Here is a 20,191-nt window from a genome sequence, read left to right on the forward strand (position 1 = left end):
CACTCCCCGCTTTCATCACAGAATGTGGATCTAAAAATCCAGTCAGTTTGAAGTGAAAAGAAATTTCATTCTGCTTCTGCAAAAGACAGTGTAGGGGAAGACTTGTGGAAGCATACTTCTTATACTTGCAGGAATCCAAAAGAAAGACTGAGGTAGCTAATAAAGTATTAAGCAAAGTGCAAATGAACTTGGTAACCAAAGCCTTCTGTGAATATTTGGTACAGATTTTTAGGATTTTCAGTCTTAAGCTTCTAATGACTTGTAACACAAGGGTGTATTTTTTGTGTTACAGTTCTACAGCTTTTCATTGATCATTCTGCAACGCTGTAAAAGTGGGTGTTGTGGGAAGGGTGGTGTATTTTGAGGCTCAGATGATACTTAGATCTTAGAACAGCTATTTAATTACTTCTTTTCAGGTAAATTTACCATCTGAAGACTTTGCCTTGCAAATAAGCATTTGTCTGCTCTGTGTGGTTTCATTCCAAAGACTAGTGCTTGCAGGTGTTGTGTATCAGCAGTTTCATCTTAGAGCATTTGAGAAAGCTCCTGAAAATGCAGACTTGTTGAATTCCTATCTATGTCTGCTTATTTTGAATGGAAGATGTAATAAAATGCAAAGTTTGTTTAAGTGAATGTCCTTCACAGGCATAAACTGTAATAATTCTCCATGCACAGATTTTTGCTGTTTTCAGGAACTGCAGCTGTCAAATTTGCTGTTCATGCAGTTTGTTCTAAAACAGAGTTGGGATGCTACCTTCAAAGAAAGGTAGCAAAGGAGCTTCTCCAGTTTTCTGAATTTATTATGCTGTGGAAGTGAAATTTATTGTGATTTCCATGCATGCTCCCTGGCCCCTAAGCAACAGCCTTGAATCATACCAGTTACGTACTTTCCTTTGTGTAGTTCCCAGATTATGAGTCCTATTCCACCTGTTTCCTCTCCACCTCTTACTTCTAAGACAAAAGAGCTTGCAGAAAATGAAAACCTTGATGTAAGTCACATGATTTACTTTCTATTTATTGTACTTTTCTAGTGACCTGGTACTGTTTCTTCTTTTGTGTGTGAATATTTGAATCCTTTGGGTAAATCTCACTGAATATTTAAAGTGCCCAAAGAATATAGATTTAAAGTAAATGCTAAGAAAATAGCAGTGGCTTAACTGAATTTTTTTACAGGGTGTCTCTTTATGTCCATGATCACAGTATGCAAAGCTGGGGGACTGGAAATTGAAATTTAAGTATTCTTCTGTAAAGGAGAAAATTTTTATGTGATAGCAAACGCTATCACATACTGATTAGACACTGAAAACTGCATGTGTTAGGGTGTTCTAAAACAGTCTTTTAATAGAAAAAATTATCCAGATATTTCAGACTCTGCAGTCTGTTCTTTCGTATTCTTTGACATGTCATCTTTTTTGAACCTAAGTGAGACACTGTCTTGATTTACTCCTGCCAAGGACTATATTCAGTTTATGCCAGAAGTAGACAAGTAATAGGAAAGGGACTGGAAGAAGGGAAAGATAGAAGGTAAAGACACTTTGAAAGAATCTGATTTTAATCTGATATGCGGATTAATTGGTCTTTGAACTAATGATCCATTCCCTGTTGCAAATTGTCCTGTTTGAGTCTTAATACTGCATAGAAAATAAACCTCAAATTGAGCATATCAGTGAAGATACACAGATTTCTTGCTACCTGGACTACTAAACCTGAAGGAAGCAGCTAAATGTTGTGTATCCTATATAAATTTGTTTTCTTGACACGTAGAACATCTTCAAGATTGTTAGATGCTCTGGATACAAAACCGAGTGGGAAATCTCTTTGTGAGTTGATTGTTATGGCATTTACAGCAAGATGCAATTGCATAGAAGGAAAGAGTAACATATTATAAGTATAAATTACATTAAAGGTTTCTTTTTGGAGAACATGATGTGCTTTTTATATACTGGTAACGGGAGTAGCAGACCTTCTGCTTCTAGTAGTGCTATTGGATTTAAAGGAATATGTAAATTACTGTGATTTAAATATTAGGTAGGATTGGATTCAGATTTTAGAAGGAAATATATCTCTCACAACCCTTACATTTACTTGATGTTTTTCCTTAATGTTGTCTTTCTCTCTCAGATGCTTAGATTTCTTTGTAACTTAATTTTTTTTTTGCTCTTCTTAAATCCCTTCCAGCAAGACCTTTGCACTTTCTTGATATCACGGGCATGCAAAAATTCCACATTGGCAAACTACTTGTACTGGTATGTTAGAAAATGTTTATTTATACTGTATCAAGATGTAATTGAAATCACAGCTATAATGCCCAGAAGGATGCTCATCAAAAGATGACCTGTCTTGAGAGCTTCAGAATCTCAGTTTTTCTCAGGGTAAAGTAGTAGATTTAAAACAATATGCATTTAAACATAGTAATCTATAAATGGAGGCTAATGAAATGTAGAAATATGCATTACTGTTAGACTAAAGAAAGTGATGTCTAGAACATTATGTAAAATGTCACAAAAAGCAGCCTAACTGTTAAAAGTTGTGATTCAAGTTATTTATGGTGTTGGGGAGGAGATTAAGTTCACCTTCACTCTGCTTTGCTGTTTGTGTGGTTGTAATTTTTGTGCTTACAGTGTTTGACAGTGTTGGCTAGAATACTGAAGTTACGCACTTAGATAGTAATCAAAGGTGTATGTTAGGAAGTTTCATAAAGCAGATTTTTTTTTTTGTTGTAACCTAATTTTAGTTTTATTCCATTTATGGTTATGAGCACAAACAAAATGTCATTGCAGATATGTGCGATGTTAAGGGGGAAATTTAGTTGTAAATATTAGTTCATCTATACTCCAGAGAGGAAGGATTGCTTAGTTCAGGATCTTGTCTCAGCTCAGTGTATTAAGAGTAAAATTAGACGTCTAAAATAGTAATCTGCCAGCCTTCTGAACAAGTATTTGCATGTAGGAATTTTCTCACTTGAAACAAGCTGAAATGAATAGAGCTGTACTGTGTGAAGGTATGAGTCTATATGTGTATTAGTGTACAAACATCTGCATGTGCACAACACTCACAGCTATTTACTTGCATATATTCATGTATTTTAAAAGGAAGACCTTAGGTGCCTTTTATGTGTCTAAACCTAAGTCATATGATTCTCATTTGTAACCTTTGTACCTGCATCAAATAACTAAAAATAAAATAAATCAAATAACTAAAATCATAATGCATATGATCATATTTTAGTGTGCTAAGAGCATTAGCCACAGATAAGTTGTGAACTGGGAGCTGTGTGATATATGATGTAAATGTAATCAACAGTTTTTATAAAATTCTTGCAAGAAACCTATAAACTATGCTGAGAGATTCCATTTATAACTTCCTAAGTTTCATTGTGTAATTGTTTTTAGTAGGTTGAATTTTAAGATACTTAACTGAATGACTTATGTACATTTGCGAGCAATAGTTACTTCTGTTGCAGTGGCCAAAGACAATGTTCAGCTTCATTAAAAATTACTATTAAATATAAATTATTAAAATAATTGCAGTCTGAACTGGTGGGAGTAGAAACCAAGTGCTTCACCTAATCAAATATTCTTCATTAAGATGTTGGTAGTTTAACTTACTTCTATCAGCTTCATAGAAACTGTTCTCTTACATTTCAGCAACATCTCAGACACTCTGTCTACAGAAAGCTCAAACGTCCATAACTCTGGAATTTTTTGACTTACGACTTTAAAAAAAAAAATTCAACAAAATGAATAAGAAAAGTCCACCAAACCAAAAACCCTAGTCAATTTATTCTTTGTTTTCTTTCCAGACATCTCAATTTCTCAGTGACAAAATACAAATGTTGCAGCCACTGTATGAGCTGACGTAGCCATAAATCCTCATGGCTGCTGATCATTTGTATGTTTCAGCTATCCAGACACAGCATGCAACTAAAATAATCAATGGAAAAAGTACAATAACCCTTGAAAATGGAACCTTCTGCTCAGTCACTTGTCACTGTAAAGCTATCCTGTCCTTAAACAGTGGCCTCAGAAGTCAGTGCTACTGCTTTTTCTGTCTCCTCTTTGGATGTACAAGACACCTACCCAAGTATGAAGCATTACTCTTATTCCTTGCTTCAAAATAGCTTTGAGAAACTGTCCAGGGCTTTTTAACAAATGAAGATGAAAATTTCAATTCATTACTCGTGCTTTTCCTTCCAGTTTACATGCAGACTTTGGACTTACTTTTATACAGACATTTGTGAGAGAACAGTCTATAACATGCATTAGCAAGGCCCTAGGAAGAATCTTTAGTTACAGATTTTATCGGGGTTGTACACATGGAATAAGTTACATATGCCTTATTCTAGTAGATGGAATTTGTTGTGTACTTATAAATAAGACTACTCAAATCTGATCAGCTGCAAATGACAGACCTCTAATCTTGTCTCACAGTTATTCTGTCATGAAGAGATTATGCACAAGTACATAGGGAAGGTGTAATTCTTGCTGACATGAAATGTCCAAGAGACTGTCTTGAATTAGTCACTTTTGAATCCAAATGCAGTATTTGAAAATTTACTAAGATGCTAAAATTTACTGAGACGCTAATTTCTTTCTTTTTTTAATAGTATTTATCATGCTTTTACTTTGTTATATTTTTATTGAATGTTTTTGCTGGGTAGTACTAGGAGATACATTGACCAACAGAAAGAAGATACGTACATAGCTTTCAGTTAATAGCTACTTTTTACATGTCAGTGCTGCAAGTAGAACTTTAGACAAAAGCATTCCAAATGACTGCTTAACATGAAAATAAATTTTCAGTGTAGGTGTTCCAGATTGTACTATTAAGTTTTGTATCCAATTAATAATTTAGAAATGGAAACTCTGGCATGTAGACTCTGCAGAGCTGCTTTAGGACCAATACTTTTCCTTGTACCATTTCTAATGGTAAAACAGGGACCAGGTAGCGTGAGATTCTCCTTGTATTGTAGGTGCTCTTGAATAACAAGTCTGCAGCCACTAAATTATGTAGCAGGTCGTATTATAGTGGAAAACATGCTCGGTTGTACTTCTTGGCTGGAGTGTTCATATGATTTGGACTTCAGGTGTGTCCTCTTTGAGTCATGACACTTCACTGTAAGTGAAAAACCACAGACATTTTGATAGACTCTCCAGATCCAAATGGAACTGGGGACTATGCAATTTTAAGAGTTCAGCTGTTGGTTCAGCTAAAGATCTCAAAGATCATCTTCATTTTTAGTTCCAGGTCTGTAATACAGGGCTACTGTGTTTCACTCAAATTGTGTAGCTCCAAGAGGAAGGTATAACTCCATTTTTTTTTATGCTGCAGGTATGTAATAGTGGAGTGTGAAGACCAAGATACTCAGCAGAGGGACCCAAAGACTCATGAAATGTACTTAAACGTGATGAGGAGATTCAGTCAGGCTTTGCTGAAGGTAATGCCTCTGTGTCAGGAAGCCTGTAATGATTTGGGATAGTTCTTCCTTAAAAAGGTTCAGGCGCCTAAGAGGATGTGTTGGGTTTTTTTGTGTATGAGTGTCACATGCATTGAAATTTTATAAAAGCTTCCACTCCTGCTCGAATTTTGAATTTGTAAGCTGAAGAAACTGCCAAAAATTTATAGAGCAAATATTGAGAACTCTTTCTTCTCTTTTGTTGCTTGCTCCTGTTAGTAACATACTGGTTCTAAAATACTCTGCCTTACACTGGGTCTAAAACATTTTAAAATCCTTGTGTAATCAATGTTATTTATTTACTGTTTATTTAGTTATTTATTGTAAACTCTCATCCTTGAGGTGCAAGTGGAGAGGCTGATCTGGAACTCAGAAACAGGACTTGCTGTTCTGTGTGTCAGCAGCAGAGGGTGCTGGAGCAGCAGGGAAAAAAAACCTAAAACAGCCGAAAAAAATTCTGTCAATTGGAAGTTTTACTGTATAGCAGACCTGCAGTCTTTACGTATTTCCATGTATCTCACCTTTACATTATTTACAATTTTAGGGGGGTTACTTGAATCTGACTCTTGTGCTTCATAAGAATATTTTGCAGTTATCCATAGTAACTTACTTTGGCTGTGTGAATTGGTTTGTCATGCATGGCTGTTCACCACTGAAATTGTTGAAGCAAATTGAAGTGCGCTGCTAGGTCAGATAATTGATTGCCAGCTACAGTGACTGTGATTGTGTTTTACAGAAAATACCTTTTGAATTGACGGGAAATGGATCATTATTCACTTAACCTCTTAAAAGCCCAAAGGTCTAAGAACAAAGGAATGATTTCTAGATAAAATAATTACAGAATGAGGAATTAATTCTGTTACTTTTCATTCTCTTAGGGTGATAAGTCTGTCAGAGTTATGCGCTCGCTTTTGGCAGCCCAGCAGACATTTGTAGATCGGCTGGTTCATGTAATGAAGGCAGTACAGCGTGAAAGTGGGAATCGTAAGAAAAAGGTAACTAAAGGATTGGAAAGCCTGTCTGTGGCCTAAATTTGACAATGGGTAGGAATGTTAGCCTTTCATTAAAGTTCCTTAGCACTGAGATCTGTAACAGATGTCCATCCTTCTGTAATAATTTTCATTAACTGTGAACAAACTTCAGAAAGGTTCTGATAGTTCAAATTTCCAAAGTGTGTTCCAAGTTTGTAGATAGAAAACAGAAGAGGCCCTTATAAGCACTCACAGGGTGTTTTGGCCAAAGGAGTATATGAGAATAGTTAAATAGTTGATGATATAACTGAACATTTTGTGGGGATGTGGGAGAGTATCAGGTTATTGTCATGTGAGTGATATGCCAGGACGAGTAGTGAAAATCAGTTACTAGCAAGGTTTCATTTGTTCCAAGAGCAACAAAACTGTTCTCCTATAAGGTATGTGTTTATCAGAACTCTGCTTTCTGTTGGGTCTTGAGGAAAAGGCTTTCTATTATATGTTTCAAGAAGCTTTGTCCTTCTTAGCTAAAGTGTTTTAAGTGCACCTGACAGGTGAGTCTGGGAAAAAGTTGAAATGGCAGAGGGATTTCTGTTTGTGTATAACCTTTTCCTTTGACACACATCAGTATTTTTAAACATGAGTTTTTCAGTGTGATGGTTTCTTTAAATGTATGGGGTCTATTTATGCAGAAAAATAAAGCACTTATTAACAAAAAGTGAGACAGCTTGTTCTGTGTATCGATAACAAAGGCTAAAAGAAGAGGAGAATTTTTCAATTTCTAAGATTCTCTTTCCTGCTTGTGCATTAGTAGTGTTCAGTTGTATATTCTTTTAAGAGATCTCTGTAAAACTAAGAAATACGTGGCTTTTACTTTTAGATTTCAATTCAGCTAGCAGCAATTAAGAACTAGAACTATTCCTAACAGCTGTGGGCCTCCTTGATGTCTGTTTGTGTCTGTTATATTTAGCAAGGGAAAAGGCTAGAGACTTTATTGTATTTGACTTTTACTATGTAGGACACCAAGTGTAAAGTACTCAAAAATTGATGAGTTTTGTGTTTCTGATAACTACAGATGTAGGAATGTCAAGCAAGTCTGGAAATGAGATCAGTGCAAACTATTGGCCACTTGTTTCCTACTTGGTGGTAGGAAATTCCTTGGTGGAATTGAGGAATATAAAGTTTCTGAGCTGGATTTTAATCAATTTCTGAAACATAACTAACATTAAATTTTGATATGAAAAACAAAATCCTGTGCTGTATGCGGGCAGTTTAAAAATAAGTTTATTTAAGACTATTATATCTGGAACTTAGAAACTTGCTTGACTGTACTAACAGTAGATGGAATATCTCCTTTGTTATTCAAATTACTGCAAATAGAAAGTTTTTATTTTCCTAGATTATATGAATGAAACCTTGATTCTTTGTACAGGTAAAAAATTGAATAAATTGAATATTTGTTAGTAATGCATCCTTTGTTTATGGACTTTATATGTACCTAATATGTGTTTTATGTTGTGGGTTTTTTTCTTAAACAAATATTCATTCTTTTAGAATGAGCGGCTTCAGGCATTGTTAGCTGATAATGAAAAGATGAATTTAGCAGATATGGAACTTATTCCACTTCCTCTGGAACCTCAGGTGAAAATTAAAGGAATAATCCCTGAAAAAGCCACACTCTTCAAGGTAAGTGAGAGTTTCTGAATATCTGAAATACTAACAAGTCTTGTGAATCATAAGCTTAGAAACATCAGTTAAAAGATTTAAAGAGACAGATATAGTCAAGGCAAAGTGCAGTTGTAGCATGCTCTTCAAGTGGTTAAACAACTCCTTATTTTCTTTTGTTTTTCAATTTAAATTTGTAAATTTTAAAGCAGCTTAAAACTTAATAATTTTTTGGTATTAATTTAAAAATGTAACCTTACTGCTCAAGATTAAACTCTGTGCCTCGATTATTTTTGGTTTGCTGTGGAGGGAAGTGACTTGGTCAGTTGCAATAGATTTTAACATTCATGTAGATAATTGATCCCCTTTGACCCATTTTACATGGAAAAATTGCAAACAATTAAATGGGCTTTCTCAAACAATAATGTAAAAAGGCACTTTTGCTTTTGTTAAATAGATTAAGGAAGCAATTAATTGTTTAAGATGACTTGCCCCTAGGAGTTCTTTCTTGCTTATCCTATAATTGTGTCGCTTTTTGATCTGATCACTTTAAATTTGTTTTGATGTGACCTTTTGCATAGTGCTTCCTTGTTGACTGGAATTACATGCACACGGAAAAAGATTGAATACTTGTGTCCTTTCCTCTTCTGCTGCTGTGGGGTGCAGGGAGGGAGAATGTATCCTTGGTTAAAAAGGAAGGAAAGCATTAAGGTATTTTTCTTATTAAAATGCAGTTACACTTCTGGTAATTGGAAGTGGTACACTCTAAACTATTGAGGCAATGCAAATACAATGCAAAGATTTTATTTCTGAGCTCCATTGCAGCAATGTGTTAATATGAGCACTGTTATGAATCAGCTTAGTAGTGTATTTCCTTTTGCAGAGTGCCTTAATGCCTGCTCAGTTATTCTTCAAGACAGAAGATGGAGGCAAATATCCTGTAATTTTTAAGCATGGCGATGATTTACGTCAAGATCAACTTATTCTTCAGATTATTTCACTCATGGATAAGGTGAAAATTATCAATCTATATCCTTGTCTTTGTGTTTTCTTGATTTTCCTTGTCAAAAGCAAGACCGTTTAACACTGTTAATGCAGCTTATATTGCTGATAATTCCAGAGTTCTCAGATCCCTATGTGGCCTTTTTTTCTTTTCTGTAAGAAAAAGATGTGCAATTACCCTGTGTAGATTAAGAAAAAAAATTACAGAATTGCCAAACAGGCTCTCACTCATTATCAGTTTCAGTGGAGATCAATGTCCAGTACACATCCTTTTAGTAATAGAATCTGACTTTCTGTGCATTCATCTTTGCTTTTGTATATTGTTTTTTTTCCAGCTGTTAAGAAAAGAGAATCTGGATTTGAAGTTGACACCCTATAAAGTGTTGGCAACTAGTACAAAACATGGTATGAATACACTTATTTCCTAAAAATACAGTATGGAGAAGAATCTCCTCCCTGTGTTCTTAGTGTGTAAGAAAGTCTTGTTAGAGTTTAAGCCATGGAAGTAAACAATCTGAGTCACCACAGTGTTCCACAGGTGACTCAAATATCTTCAGAAAAGGAGCCTGGTCTGGGTTTAGGAGTAAATGACAATCAGCAGTTACCAATCTTTGCTGCTGACTTTCAGTGTGATCATGAATAAATAACCTAACACTTCTATTTTAGATCTTTTCATGAAATTGAGGAGAAAAACAAAAAATCAAACTTGGCTGCTTTTAGATACATTCTGGATAAATATTTAGAAAGTCATTAACATACTTCCTCTCATCTCAAAAACTTGTGAAAACACACCTTTTGCAAGTTAATTTGGTGTTAATGACAAGTTGTTTTAAAAGTATTGAAGGCAGGAGATTGGAAAATAGGATCAAAAAAGTGTTTTTTTTCCTATTAGAACCAGTTGAATGACTGTGTATTAGTTCTGTCCATTCATAAACATGTATTAGAGAGTAGTTTGAAAGTTCTGTGCATTGGAGATTTTCTCTTTTGGCTGTTTTCTGTCATAGGCTTCATGCAGTTTATTCCATCAGTACCAGTTGCAGAAGTTCTTGCTACTGAGGAAACTATACAGGTACGTGATGGGGGAGTTGTAGATTGCCTTCTGATCAAACAGTGTAAGCTGAAGGTGTAGATCTTATGCAAAATTCTTAGTTTTTCAGCTGATTTTTTGATCTGTTGGAAGACAAATTACTGCTGGAAACATTTGGGGTTTGTTTGAAAAGGTATACATAAATGACCACTTGAGTATCCCGTGTTCTAAAAGTAACACTATTTAAATAAATTCCAGTGGAGTTTAGTTACGATATTGAAATCCCAGCTTTGCTGTAATGACAAATGGCAGATAGTTGACACTTCTTGCTGCATGTTTGTCTTTCATTCATTTGACCTTGTCAAAATAAGCTTTGATTAGTTCTTTTCTTTTTTTCAATGAAACAACTAAATAATTCATTTGTACAATTTCTGAAGCCTATTTCCCCTCAATAGTGGATGTATAGGTACTGTAACTTGGTTTTGTTAGCAGATTTTCTTAATTCTCATGGATTTGAGTGGAGACACACCATTGAATAATGGCACACAAAACTCATACTGGTTTCAATCCCAGCACACAAGCTAGATAGCAGAGCTCAGCTGTTTGTGATAAATATAGCTGGATAAAAACATACCAAATTGCTATATGAGGTGAGCAGCTGATAGATTTTTTAATGAAAATAGAGCATATTTATTTGGATTTGATTTTTCATGGTGCTTTTTTCCTTTTGTGTAGACAATACTGAAGCTTGCAGTTTTTTGTAGTTCAGTAACTGTGAGCCAAAGCAAACTAGCTCTCAGCTCCTATAAACTACCTATGTTAAAAATATGAAGATCTGAATTTATTTATCATTTTTCATTATCATTTACTTAACAAATAAACTTACCAAATACTTATCACATACAAAAATACTTATCACTAATCAGTGACCAGCATCAAGTTACGTAAGTTGGAGTATTTTTAGCTTTCCATTCCATATATTCCATTTCATCTTCATAGTCAATAATTTTACAGACTATAAAGTGCTTTCTTGACAATCCTTTGTAATCTTAGAGGTGTACTATTCATGATTCATTCCATTACATGTTTTTATAAAATAATGCATTTAGAAATGCCTTACAACATCATGTGCCTGGAAATAGGTGTCCTATTGTGTCAGTTGCTATGCAGACATAAGGAGCAATTATTCCTGTGAAGAATTTTTAGTCTAAATAGACAGTGCACCAAAAGAGTGAGATTTCCTGTGCTGAAACATGATAAAATAGCTGGGCATCATAGACCAAGGAAATGAAAAGCAATTGAACACTTTCAGGTGTTCTGGAAGTTTAGTTTACTGTTTTTGGACATACTCATTTTGGATTTCACAGCAGTTCTAGTAAAGATGAGCACTCTGTATAACTACTAAATTAACTATTGAAAAGATTTAAAGCCAGCAAACCAGTGCTGCCTGGAGAAATGCAGATCTCCAGGAGAGAAAAGGTGTTTTGTTGTTTAGGTGTTACTTACCTTAAAATTTCAGTTCATGTTTTAGAAGTTCATTTACGTAAGTGTCTTAGTTTTTCATTATGATTTTAGTAACTTACTGTGCTGTCCAGGGGATTACTACACTCTTCTTACAGTGTTTCCTTAGATTGTGCTTACTGGAAGAAACTTTGCTTAGGCTTGGATATAACTGAGTTTTCTCTTACTCAAGAAGGGTAAAAGGATTGTTTGGCCCTGTCCAGATTTCACAGGAAATTCAGATTTTCCATTTCATGACTTAGGCTTATTTTCTTTTTTAGCACAATAGCAGCAGTTGGTTTTATTGAGAAATAGGGAGACATAAGGATGCTAAACTGTGTAAGAGCATGCTCCCCAGGTGTAGTTCTAGAGCAGAACTGTTAATCCTGTTTTAGTTTTTGTTGATATGACCTAAACAGTTTGCCTTGGAAGTATTGTCACTCATTGTTACTGATTAGTAACTTTTGAGTGCATTGTTAATCTTCTGAAACATTTAATAAAGGAAACTGCTTTTCAGTTTCTGTGCTGAGTATAAGAATATGATGATTGAGACAGGATATAAATAAAGTGATATTAAACTAGATCTTAGGAGGTGTTTTAGGGGTGGTTGTTAGTTTAACAAGTTGTAATAATGGCCATGTGTGGTCTTGATTTAATTTTTTTTTTCCCTGAAGACCCAGTTTCATATTATGTGGAATAACTAAATATCTTCATGGCATTCTCTCCAGAACTTCTTCAGAAAACATGCCCCTAGTGAGACTGGCCCTTATGGAATCAGCGCAGAGGTGATGGACACATATGTTAAGAGCTGTGGTGAGTTACAGTCTAACAGCTGGTAACTTCTTAGGTGAAGTCTGAAGGGTATGGTGGATGAGGTATTAAGTTATTTCAGTTTAGGTGGCAGCAAACAGGGCACTGTGCATGTACTTGCTGTCAGAAATGCAGTGAAAAGAATAATTTTAAACCTGACATGTCACACACAAGACCACTGTTAGCGGGTCTTGAAGGAGAGTATGAGTTAAATGCTCTTTGCTTTCCAGCAGCAATCTTATCTCTGCCCTCTCTGTATTGTGAGTTGGGGTCTTCATAGTGCAGGGACACGTAAAGCATTTATGTAATGATAAATCATCTGTATCAAAATTCTAATTGGTTTTGAAAACATTAGGCATTTTGGGGGCTGTGGTTACATTTGTATGAAAAGAAAAAATGGTTGTGTATTTCTTGTTTAGTAAACTGATGACCGTGTTAAAATACCATATTTGCTATCCATAAAATTAAAAAAACCTCCATTCTAACAAAAGAAAAAAAAAAGGGGCATTCAGATGTGACTCCACGGTATCTTCTCCTTTGCCCTTCTCTTTCTGGTGGTGCAGTCTTTAGAACTGCTTCAAACTGTCCTGGTTAGTGGGTGAAAGCAACAATTAAAACTGTTTGCTTTTTATCACTGCTGATCTTTTGAATCACAGAATGACACAGAATTTCTAGGTTGGAAGAGACCTTTAAGATCATCGAGTCCAACCCATGTTCTAACACCTCAACTAGATCATGGCACCAAGTGCCACATCCAGTCTTTTTTTAAACACATCAAGGGATGGTGACTCCACCACCTCCCTGGGTAGATGATTCCAGTATTTGACCACTCTTTCTGTGAAAAACTTCCTCCTTAATTCTAGCCTGTATCTCCCTTGGCGCAGCTTGAGACTGTGTCCTCTTGTTCTGTCTGTTGCTGCCCGGAGAAAGAGACTGACCCCCAGCTCACCACAGTCGCCCTTCAGGAAGTTGAAGGGAGTGATGAGGTCACCTCTGAGTCTCCTTTTCTCCAGGCTGAACAACCCCAGCTCCCTTGGTCGTTCTTCATACGGCTTGTGTTCCAAACCCCTCACCAGCCTCGTTGCTCTCCTTTGGACACGCTCAAGCATCTCAACGTCCCTCCTAAACTGAGGGGCCCAGAACTGGACACAGCACTCAAGGTGTGGCCTCACCAGAGCCGAGTACAGGGGCAGAAGGACCTCCCTGCTCCTGCTGGCCACACTATTCCTGATCCTGGCCAGGATGCCATTGGCCTTCTTGGCCACCTGGGCACTCTCCTGGCTCATGCTCAGCCGATTGTCAACCAGCACACCCAGGTCCCTTTCCTCCTGAGCACTGTCCAGCCACACCGTCCCCAGCCTATAAAGTTGCAGGGGGTTATTGTGGCCAAAGTGCAGGACTCGGCACTTGGACTTATTGAACTTCATCCCATTGGATTCTGCCCATCCATCCAACTGTTCCAAGTCCCTCTGCAAAGCCCTCTGTCCCTCTAACAGATCGACACACGCTCCCAGCTTAGTGTTATCTGCAAATTTGCTAATGAAAGACTCTAAACCCTCATCCATGTCATCAATAAAAATATTAAACAGGTCTGGCCCCAGCACAGACCCCTGAGGGACACCACTGGTGACCGGCTGCCAGCTGGATGCGGCACCATTCACCACCACTCTCTGGGCCCGGCCATCCAGCCACTTCCTAACCCAGCACAGAGTGCTCCTGTCCAAGCCACGGGCTGCCAGCTTGTCTAGGAGTGTGCTGTGGGAGACAGTGTCAAAGGCCTTGCTGAAATCCAAATAAACAACATCTACAGCCTTCCCTGCATCCACTAGGCGGGTTACCTGGTCATAAAAGGTGACCAGGTTGGTCAAACATGACCTACCCCTCCTAAACCCACGCTGACTGGGTCTGATACCCTGGCCATCCTGTAAATTCTGTGTGATGGCACTTAATATAAACTGTTCCATTATCTTGCCAGGTACTGAGGTCAGGCTGACTGGTCTATAATTACCAGGATCCTCCTTTGCACCCTTTTTGTGAATGGGTGTCACATTGGCCAGCTTCCAGTCATCCGGAACCTCACCAGTGACCCAGGACTGTTGGTAAATGATGGAGAGTGGCTTTGCAAGCTCATTTGCCAGCTCTCTCATTACCCTGGGGTGGATCCTCTCTGGTCCCATAGATTTATAAACATCCAAGCATTTCAGTAGTTCTTTGACTGCCTCTTCTCGGATAATGGGGGGACCTTTCTGCTCCCTGACACCATCAACCATTCCAGGCGGGCAGGTGTCTTGAGGGCAAGTCATGTTCCCACTAAAAACTGAGGTAAAGTAGGCATTAAGCACTTCTGCTTTCTCCTCATCTGCAGATGCTAAGTTCCCTCCCTTGTCCAATAAAGAACAAAGGCTGGTCTTACCCTTCCTTCTAGCATTAAGGTATTTGTAAAAACATTTTTTATTATCCTTTACAGAAGTCGCCATTCTAAGTTCAAAATGAGCTTTGGCCTCCCTAATTTTTTTTCTGCATGCTCCAGCAGCCTTCTTGAATACTTCCTTAGAGACCTGACCCTCCTTCCAATGCTGATACATCCTCTTTTTATTCCTAAGTACCTCCAAAACCTCCTTGCCCAGCCAGGCTGGACGTTTACCCTGTTGACCGATCTTTCGGCACACAGGGACAGTCTGTTCCTGTGCCCTCATGATCTCTGTTGTGAGGCATGCCCACCTTTCCTGAACTCCTTTGTTTTTAAGGGCTGTTTCCCAAGGGATGCTCTGAATAAGTCTCCTAAACAGGCCAAAGTGTGCCCTCCGGAAGTTCAGTGTAAGAGTCTTACTGGTGCTCCTCTGACTTCACCAAATATTGAGAACTCTATTATTTCATGATCACCCCACCCCAAGCGACCTCCAACCCCCCACATCTCCCACCAGCCCATCTCTATTTGCAAACAGCAGATCTAACATAGCCCTTCCCCTGGTGGGTTCACCCACCAGCTTCAACAGAAGGTTGTCCTCCATACATTCTAAGAATTTCCTGGACTGCCTCTTTACTGCTGTATTAAGTTCCCAGCAGATGTCTGGTAGGTTGAAGTCACCCACAAGAACAAGGGCTGATGATCTTGAAACATTACCTAGCTGCTTATAGAATGTCATCTACCTCTTCTTCCTGGTTGGGTGGACAATAACAGACTTCCAGTAGGGGGTCAGCCTTGTTGGCCTTCCCTTTAATTCTTACCCATAAACATTCAACTCCATCTTCCTTAGTTTCAATTTCTACGGCATCGAAAGTCTGCTTAATATAAAGGGCCACCCCTCCTCTTCCTCTTCCTTTCCTGTCTCTTCTGAGGAGTTTGTATCCATCCAGTGCAGTACTCCAGCTATGTGAGTCATCCCACCATGTTTCCGTGATGGCAGCTACATCATAGCTCTGCAGCTGCACCATGGCCTCCAGCTCTTCCTGTTTGTTGCCCAAGCTGTGTGCATTGGTATACATGCACCTCAGCTGGGCTACTGACTTCGCCCCTGACTTAGCCTTGCAACCCTTGGGCCTGCTTCCAGATAGCTCAGCTGCTTCCCCTTCCCCCTTCAAACCTAGTTTAAAGCCCTCTCAATGAGGTCTGCCAGTTCATGAGCTAAAAACCTTTTGCCCTTAACAGAGAGATGTACCCCATCTGGTTCTAGCAGAGCAGACGCTGTAAAAGTTTCCCCATGATCAAAGAACCCAAAATTTTGCGAATGACACCAACCTTTAATCCACTTGTTGATGATGCGGATTTTCCTGTTTCTTTCTTCATTTTCCTCTGCCACCAAAGGGACTGAGCAGAACACTACCTGTGCTCCTGCCCTATCAACTACCTGACCCAGTACCCTGAAGTCCTTTCTAATTGCCTTGACACTCCTCTTTTCAATCTCATCACTGCCAGCCTGGAGTATCAGCAGTGGGTAATAATCAGAGGGCTGAATCAGCCCAGGAAATCTCTCAGTGATATTTTGTACCCGGGCCCCAGGGAGGCAACAGACCTCCCTGTAGGATGGGTCTGGTCGACATATGGGGCCCTCTAGTTCCCTTCAGAAGGGAATCACCTACTACAATTACCCTTCTTTTCTTCTTGATGTTAGAGGTTGTGATCCATCTTACAGATGAATCATAATTGGGGGGTTCTCGGGGCAGACAATTTTCTCCTAAATCATCTAGTTGGGTCTCTAGATCCAGGACCTCATACCTATTCTGAACTGGTACCTGGCTGGATGATGGGGATGGGGAGGAGTTTTTGTTATTACCTCCCCAAATGGGGACCCATTTCCACTCCTCTTCATCTGGCAGGTGCCCTTCTATTGCCTGAGAGCAGGAGGCATATAAGTCCTCAGTCTCTCGGTCAGAGGCCACCCTTAAGGATGGAAGGGCTGAGCTCCACCAGTCTATTTCCCTTTCACTTTCCCTGATACTCCTTAACCTTTCAACTTCCTCCCTAAGCTCAGTCACCAGTGAAAGGAGGTCGTTCACTTGTTCACACCGCAGGCAGGTCCCCTCCACAACACTCCCTGAAGCCACCAATAAGCTCAAACACTCTGGGCACGGATGGGTCTGTACAGAAACATCTTTTTTGGAGGGCTCGACTTGGTCACTTACACTTGTACCAGCCACAGTTTTTGACTGTGTAGAAACGTTACTAACAGACACCTCAAACACAACTGGGCAGCAGAAAGACCTCAAAGAACACAGAGGACTCCTTACTAGCAAGAGAGCTGGCAACCCTGCCTGCTTGCCCTGCCTGCACGAACTGCCGCACGAACTGCCTTGTATACGCCCCAGAGACTCACCACACCCCTGTCTGCCTGCTCCTGTTCCTGCACTCCCCAGAGACCTCTTAGAATCAGCCACTCAGCAGCAACACAGGAAGCTCCACCCTTAGCTCCTCACTGACTCACTGACACGGATATCCAGGCTCATATCCATGCCTAATAGTTGTTTACAGTGGCCTTAAAATAGCTTCAGTTCAAAACATGTACATTCACTTAGTTCAAAATATTTCAGCTTCTTTTGAAGTACCTTCATCCCAGTATTGAGCTAATTTAGTCTTTAAGGATTAGGCATGTAACAGAATTGTAAGAAATTAAAATCCCAACAGTGTTGACTAAGTTCTAGAGTTTTAGTACTTCAAATGTTCTTCATAATGCTGACATTGATTAGTCTTCACCAGCACCACTCCTGCCCCAATTCTCTGTGGCATATTTATTGTTAGTGAACTAGAGCTAAAATAATGTAATATGCTGTTGTTAATTGTGTGGAACTTGTTTCTCTCCAGGAAAGGTACTCATACTGATGTTTACAATTTACTTTTTACAGCTGGTTATTGTGTGATTACTTACATCCTTGGAGTTGGAGATAGACATCTGGATAATCTGTTGCTAACAAAAACAGGTAATTCTTTTTAGCAGTGTAATTTTATAGCAACAGTTGTTTCATTTCTAATGTGTTGGTACTTTTTCTCTGCATTTTCCTTGTGAATATAACCCACTGAGTATTGCAGACTAGATTATATTTTAAAATGTAAGTTGTATTGTCTCATTTAAGGTAATATTTTCTCCAGTGTGTTATAAGAAGATGATTTCTTAACTAGAGGAAATGAAGGATTTGAAAATAAAACTACTTCAACTATTACAATCACTGCTGTGGGATAGAGGGAATTTCAGTTGTTTTCATTGAAAATGAGCTCATGTGTAGCTGCATGTGCTTCACAAAGTTTTGACAAATAACATTTCTTATAGGGGAACGTCTTTTTGAATTGTTGTTTGGCTTATTTTTACTTGCTTGCTTACTTTTGAACTACAGCTTCCCTAGGAGCTCTGATTGCTTGAATACCTTCATTACATAGTGGTGGAGAATTAAGAGTTGTGGTTAAGTGTTTATTATGAAGTGAAACGTTTATTGAATGAGAAACGTTTAAATAAAAATGTTATTTGGAAAAAGAGACCCATCCACGTGGAAGGCTTGTTAGTTACAGGTAAGGCTGAAGCATATACTGCTTTTAACCATGATAGTCTGAAAGAGTAGAAAATTTACAGTTGGTCTTGATTAAAAGTTCTTGCTCTAAGCTCATGGGGGAACAACTAAAGCAAATGTATTTTACCTTCTCTGTTTGAAAATATACAGTCATTTAAAGATCTGTCTTGAGAGGTCTCTCATTTATCTGTGGTGGTGGGTATAAATCTTTCCATAGCAGGCTCTGCTTGCATGCTGAGAGTAGTAATAGTTCAGTGTTTTGATTTGGGAGAAAGTGCATCTTACCTGTCTGTGTTAAGTACAGCACAGTGGCTTTACTGGAAGAATTTGGGGAGTACAGCAGAGGGCAGTGCACATCCATCGTACATTCCAAGTCTGAAAACCCACGGTCTGCCACAAACTGAGGGCTTTTGTGAGCTGTCAAGAGAAATCCTTATGTTCCACATATTCCAGATACAACAAAGACCTTCTACCAAGGCTTGTTTCTTGCTACTGAGGATCCCTTAGCCTTAAGTTAGAAGAAGCTAATTTCATTCTTCTCCTGAAGAATGCATGGTCCAAGTACCTCCTTCGAAATCATACTACCCTATATGCATCCTTTCTTGATGATATTCATGTAATGAATTGAAGTTTTCCAGTAAAGAATACTGGTTTCATATATTTCTTACATGTCATTACCCTTTTTTTGGCTCAACCTTTCAGTTTGGTGAATGTAGCCATATCTGTTAGACTCCTTCCAATGGAATTGGTGCATCTTCTTGTAACATAAGATGTTCATGCTTATAATATAGATACAGTATAATTTAAATATTAAGCACTAGATACAGAAGTTCATAAAAACGTACTGTTTTCTACACATTAGAAATGTGTCTTTTTGCATGAGATGTCAGTTACATAATGAAATCATTTCTGTTGTCTTTCATGACTCTTTTATGCCCATAGTTCTAGAAATGGAGTGGCTTTTTTGTAGTAGTAGTCTTGAAAAAGACATCTGGATTTTCACATTTTTTAGTACTGTATCATTATACTTCAAGGACAACTCTAGAAGTGTGTTTGGAAGAAGATGTGGAGAATGTTCAGTCAAACCATCCTTATCTGTCAGTACTGTTAAAAATTACAAAAAGACTTGCATCAGTTTCATAAATGTGTCTTGACTGGTAACTCAAAGGCCATTAAACACTCAGTATTCCATGGCAGGGATATTTATTTTCTCTGAAAACATTGAACTTCTTACTTCTCATGGAGACAAAATGCACTTTCAATTGGTCTATGTTTTAAAATCTTGTTTCTAAATCCGTAGCAGATATTACTGTGGTTTGTGGATAACGAGACACTTTTTCAGCTGTATGCCCAGGATTAGGCAACATCAGTGTGTCCTTTTAGGATTACAGACTGATTTATATATTGAAGTTGGCATCTGATTTAACAGCTAACGTTCCTTTTGTTGCCTTGGAAGGAAGATCTGGGTCATTGTGAAGCTGGATTGTGATATACAAGGTGTAGCATGTTCAGTTAACTTCCATGGAAAGTGCACTAGGCTATTACGTTGTAATTACGCCAAGCCTTCCCCTGAGAACATTTTGTTCTGCAGCTCTTACACTCACTGATTTGATTGTAGAGTCAGAATCTAGGTACTAATAAAATACCCAGATATGGATGTCTTCATATTTGCAAGGCAGTCAGTACATTCATAAGGAGAGTTAGAAAGTATTTCAGCTTTCATAGACAAGTGAAGTCTCCTGTCCCTTTAGAGGTATCTTAGTA

The 20,191-nt window shown here is 38.2% G+C and overlaps 1 protein-coding gene across 3 annotated transcripts in view; it reads left to right on the forward strand.

Moving 5' to 3' along the window:
* Positions 1-20,191, forward strand: part of PIK3C3 (phosphatidylinositol 3-kinase catalytic subunit type 3) — a 70,069-nt gene that overhangs the window by 21,309 nt on the left and 28,569 nt on the right. For 2 of the 3 annotated variants that reach the window (XR_013179744.1, XM_054652246.2), the window contains exons 12-21: positions 902-989; positions 2,179-2,246; positions 5,332-5,437; positions 6,334-6,450; positions 7,981-8,112; positions 8,975-9,103; positions 9,429-9,498; positions 10,098-10,162; positions 12,349-12,433; positions 17,771-17,845. Coding sequence is in view for 1 of the 3 variants with exons in the window: in XM_054652246.2 (XP_054508221.2) it covers positions 902-989; positions 2,179-2,246; positions 5,332-5,437; positions 6,334-6,450; positions 7,981-8,112; positions 8,975-9,103; positions 9,429-9,498; positions 10,098-10,162; positions 12,349-12,433; positions 17,771-17,845 (935 nt within the window). In the remaining 2 variants the exon portion in view is untranslated. Of the gene's footprint in view, positions 1-901; positions 990-2,178; positions 2,247-5,331; positions 5,438-6,333; positions 6,451-7,980; positions 8,113-8,974; positions 9,104-9,428; positions 9,499-10,097; positions 10,163-12,348; positions 12,434-17,770; positions 17,846-18,256; positions 18,429-20,191 lie in introns of all 3 variants that reach the window. The other variant, XR_013179745.1, reaches the window with a different exon arrangement.

The sequence above is a fragment of the Agelaius phoeniceus genome, chromosome Z (assembly GCF_051311805.1).
Source record: "Agelaius phoeniceus isolate bAgePho1 chromosome Z, bAgePho1.hap1, whole genome shotgun sequence".
In the NCBI taxonomy this organism is placed as follows: Eukaryota; Metazoa; Chordata; class Aves; order Passeriformes; family Icteridae; genus Agelaius; species Agelaius phoeniceus.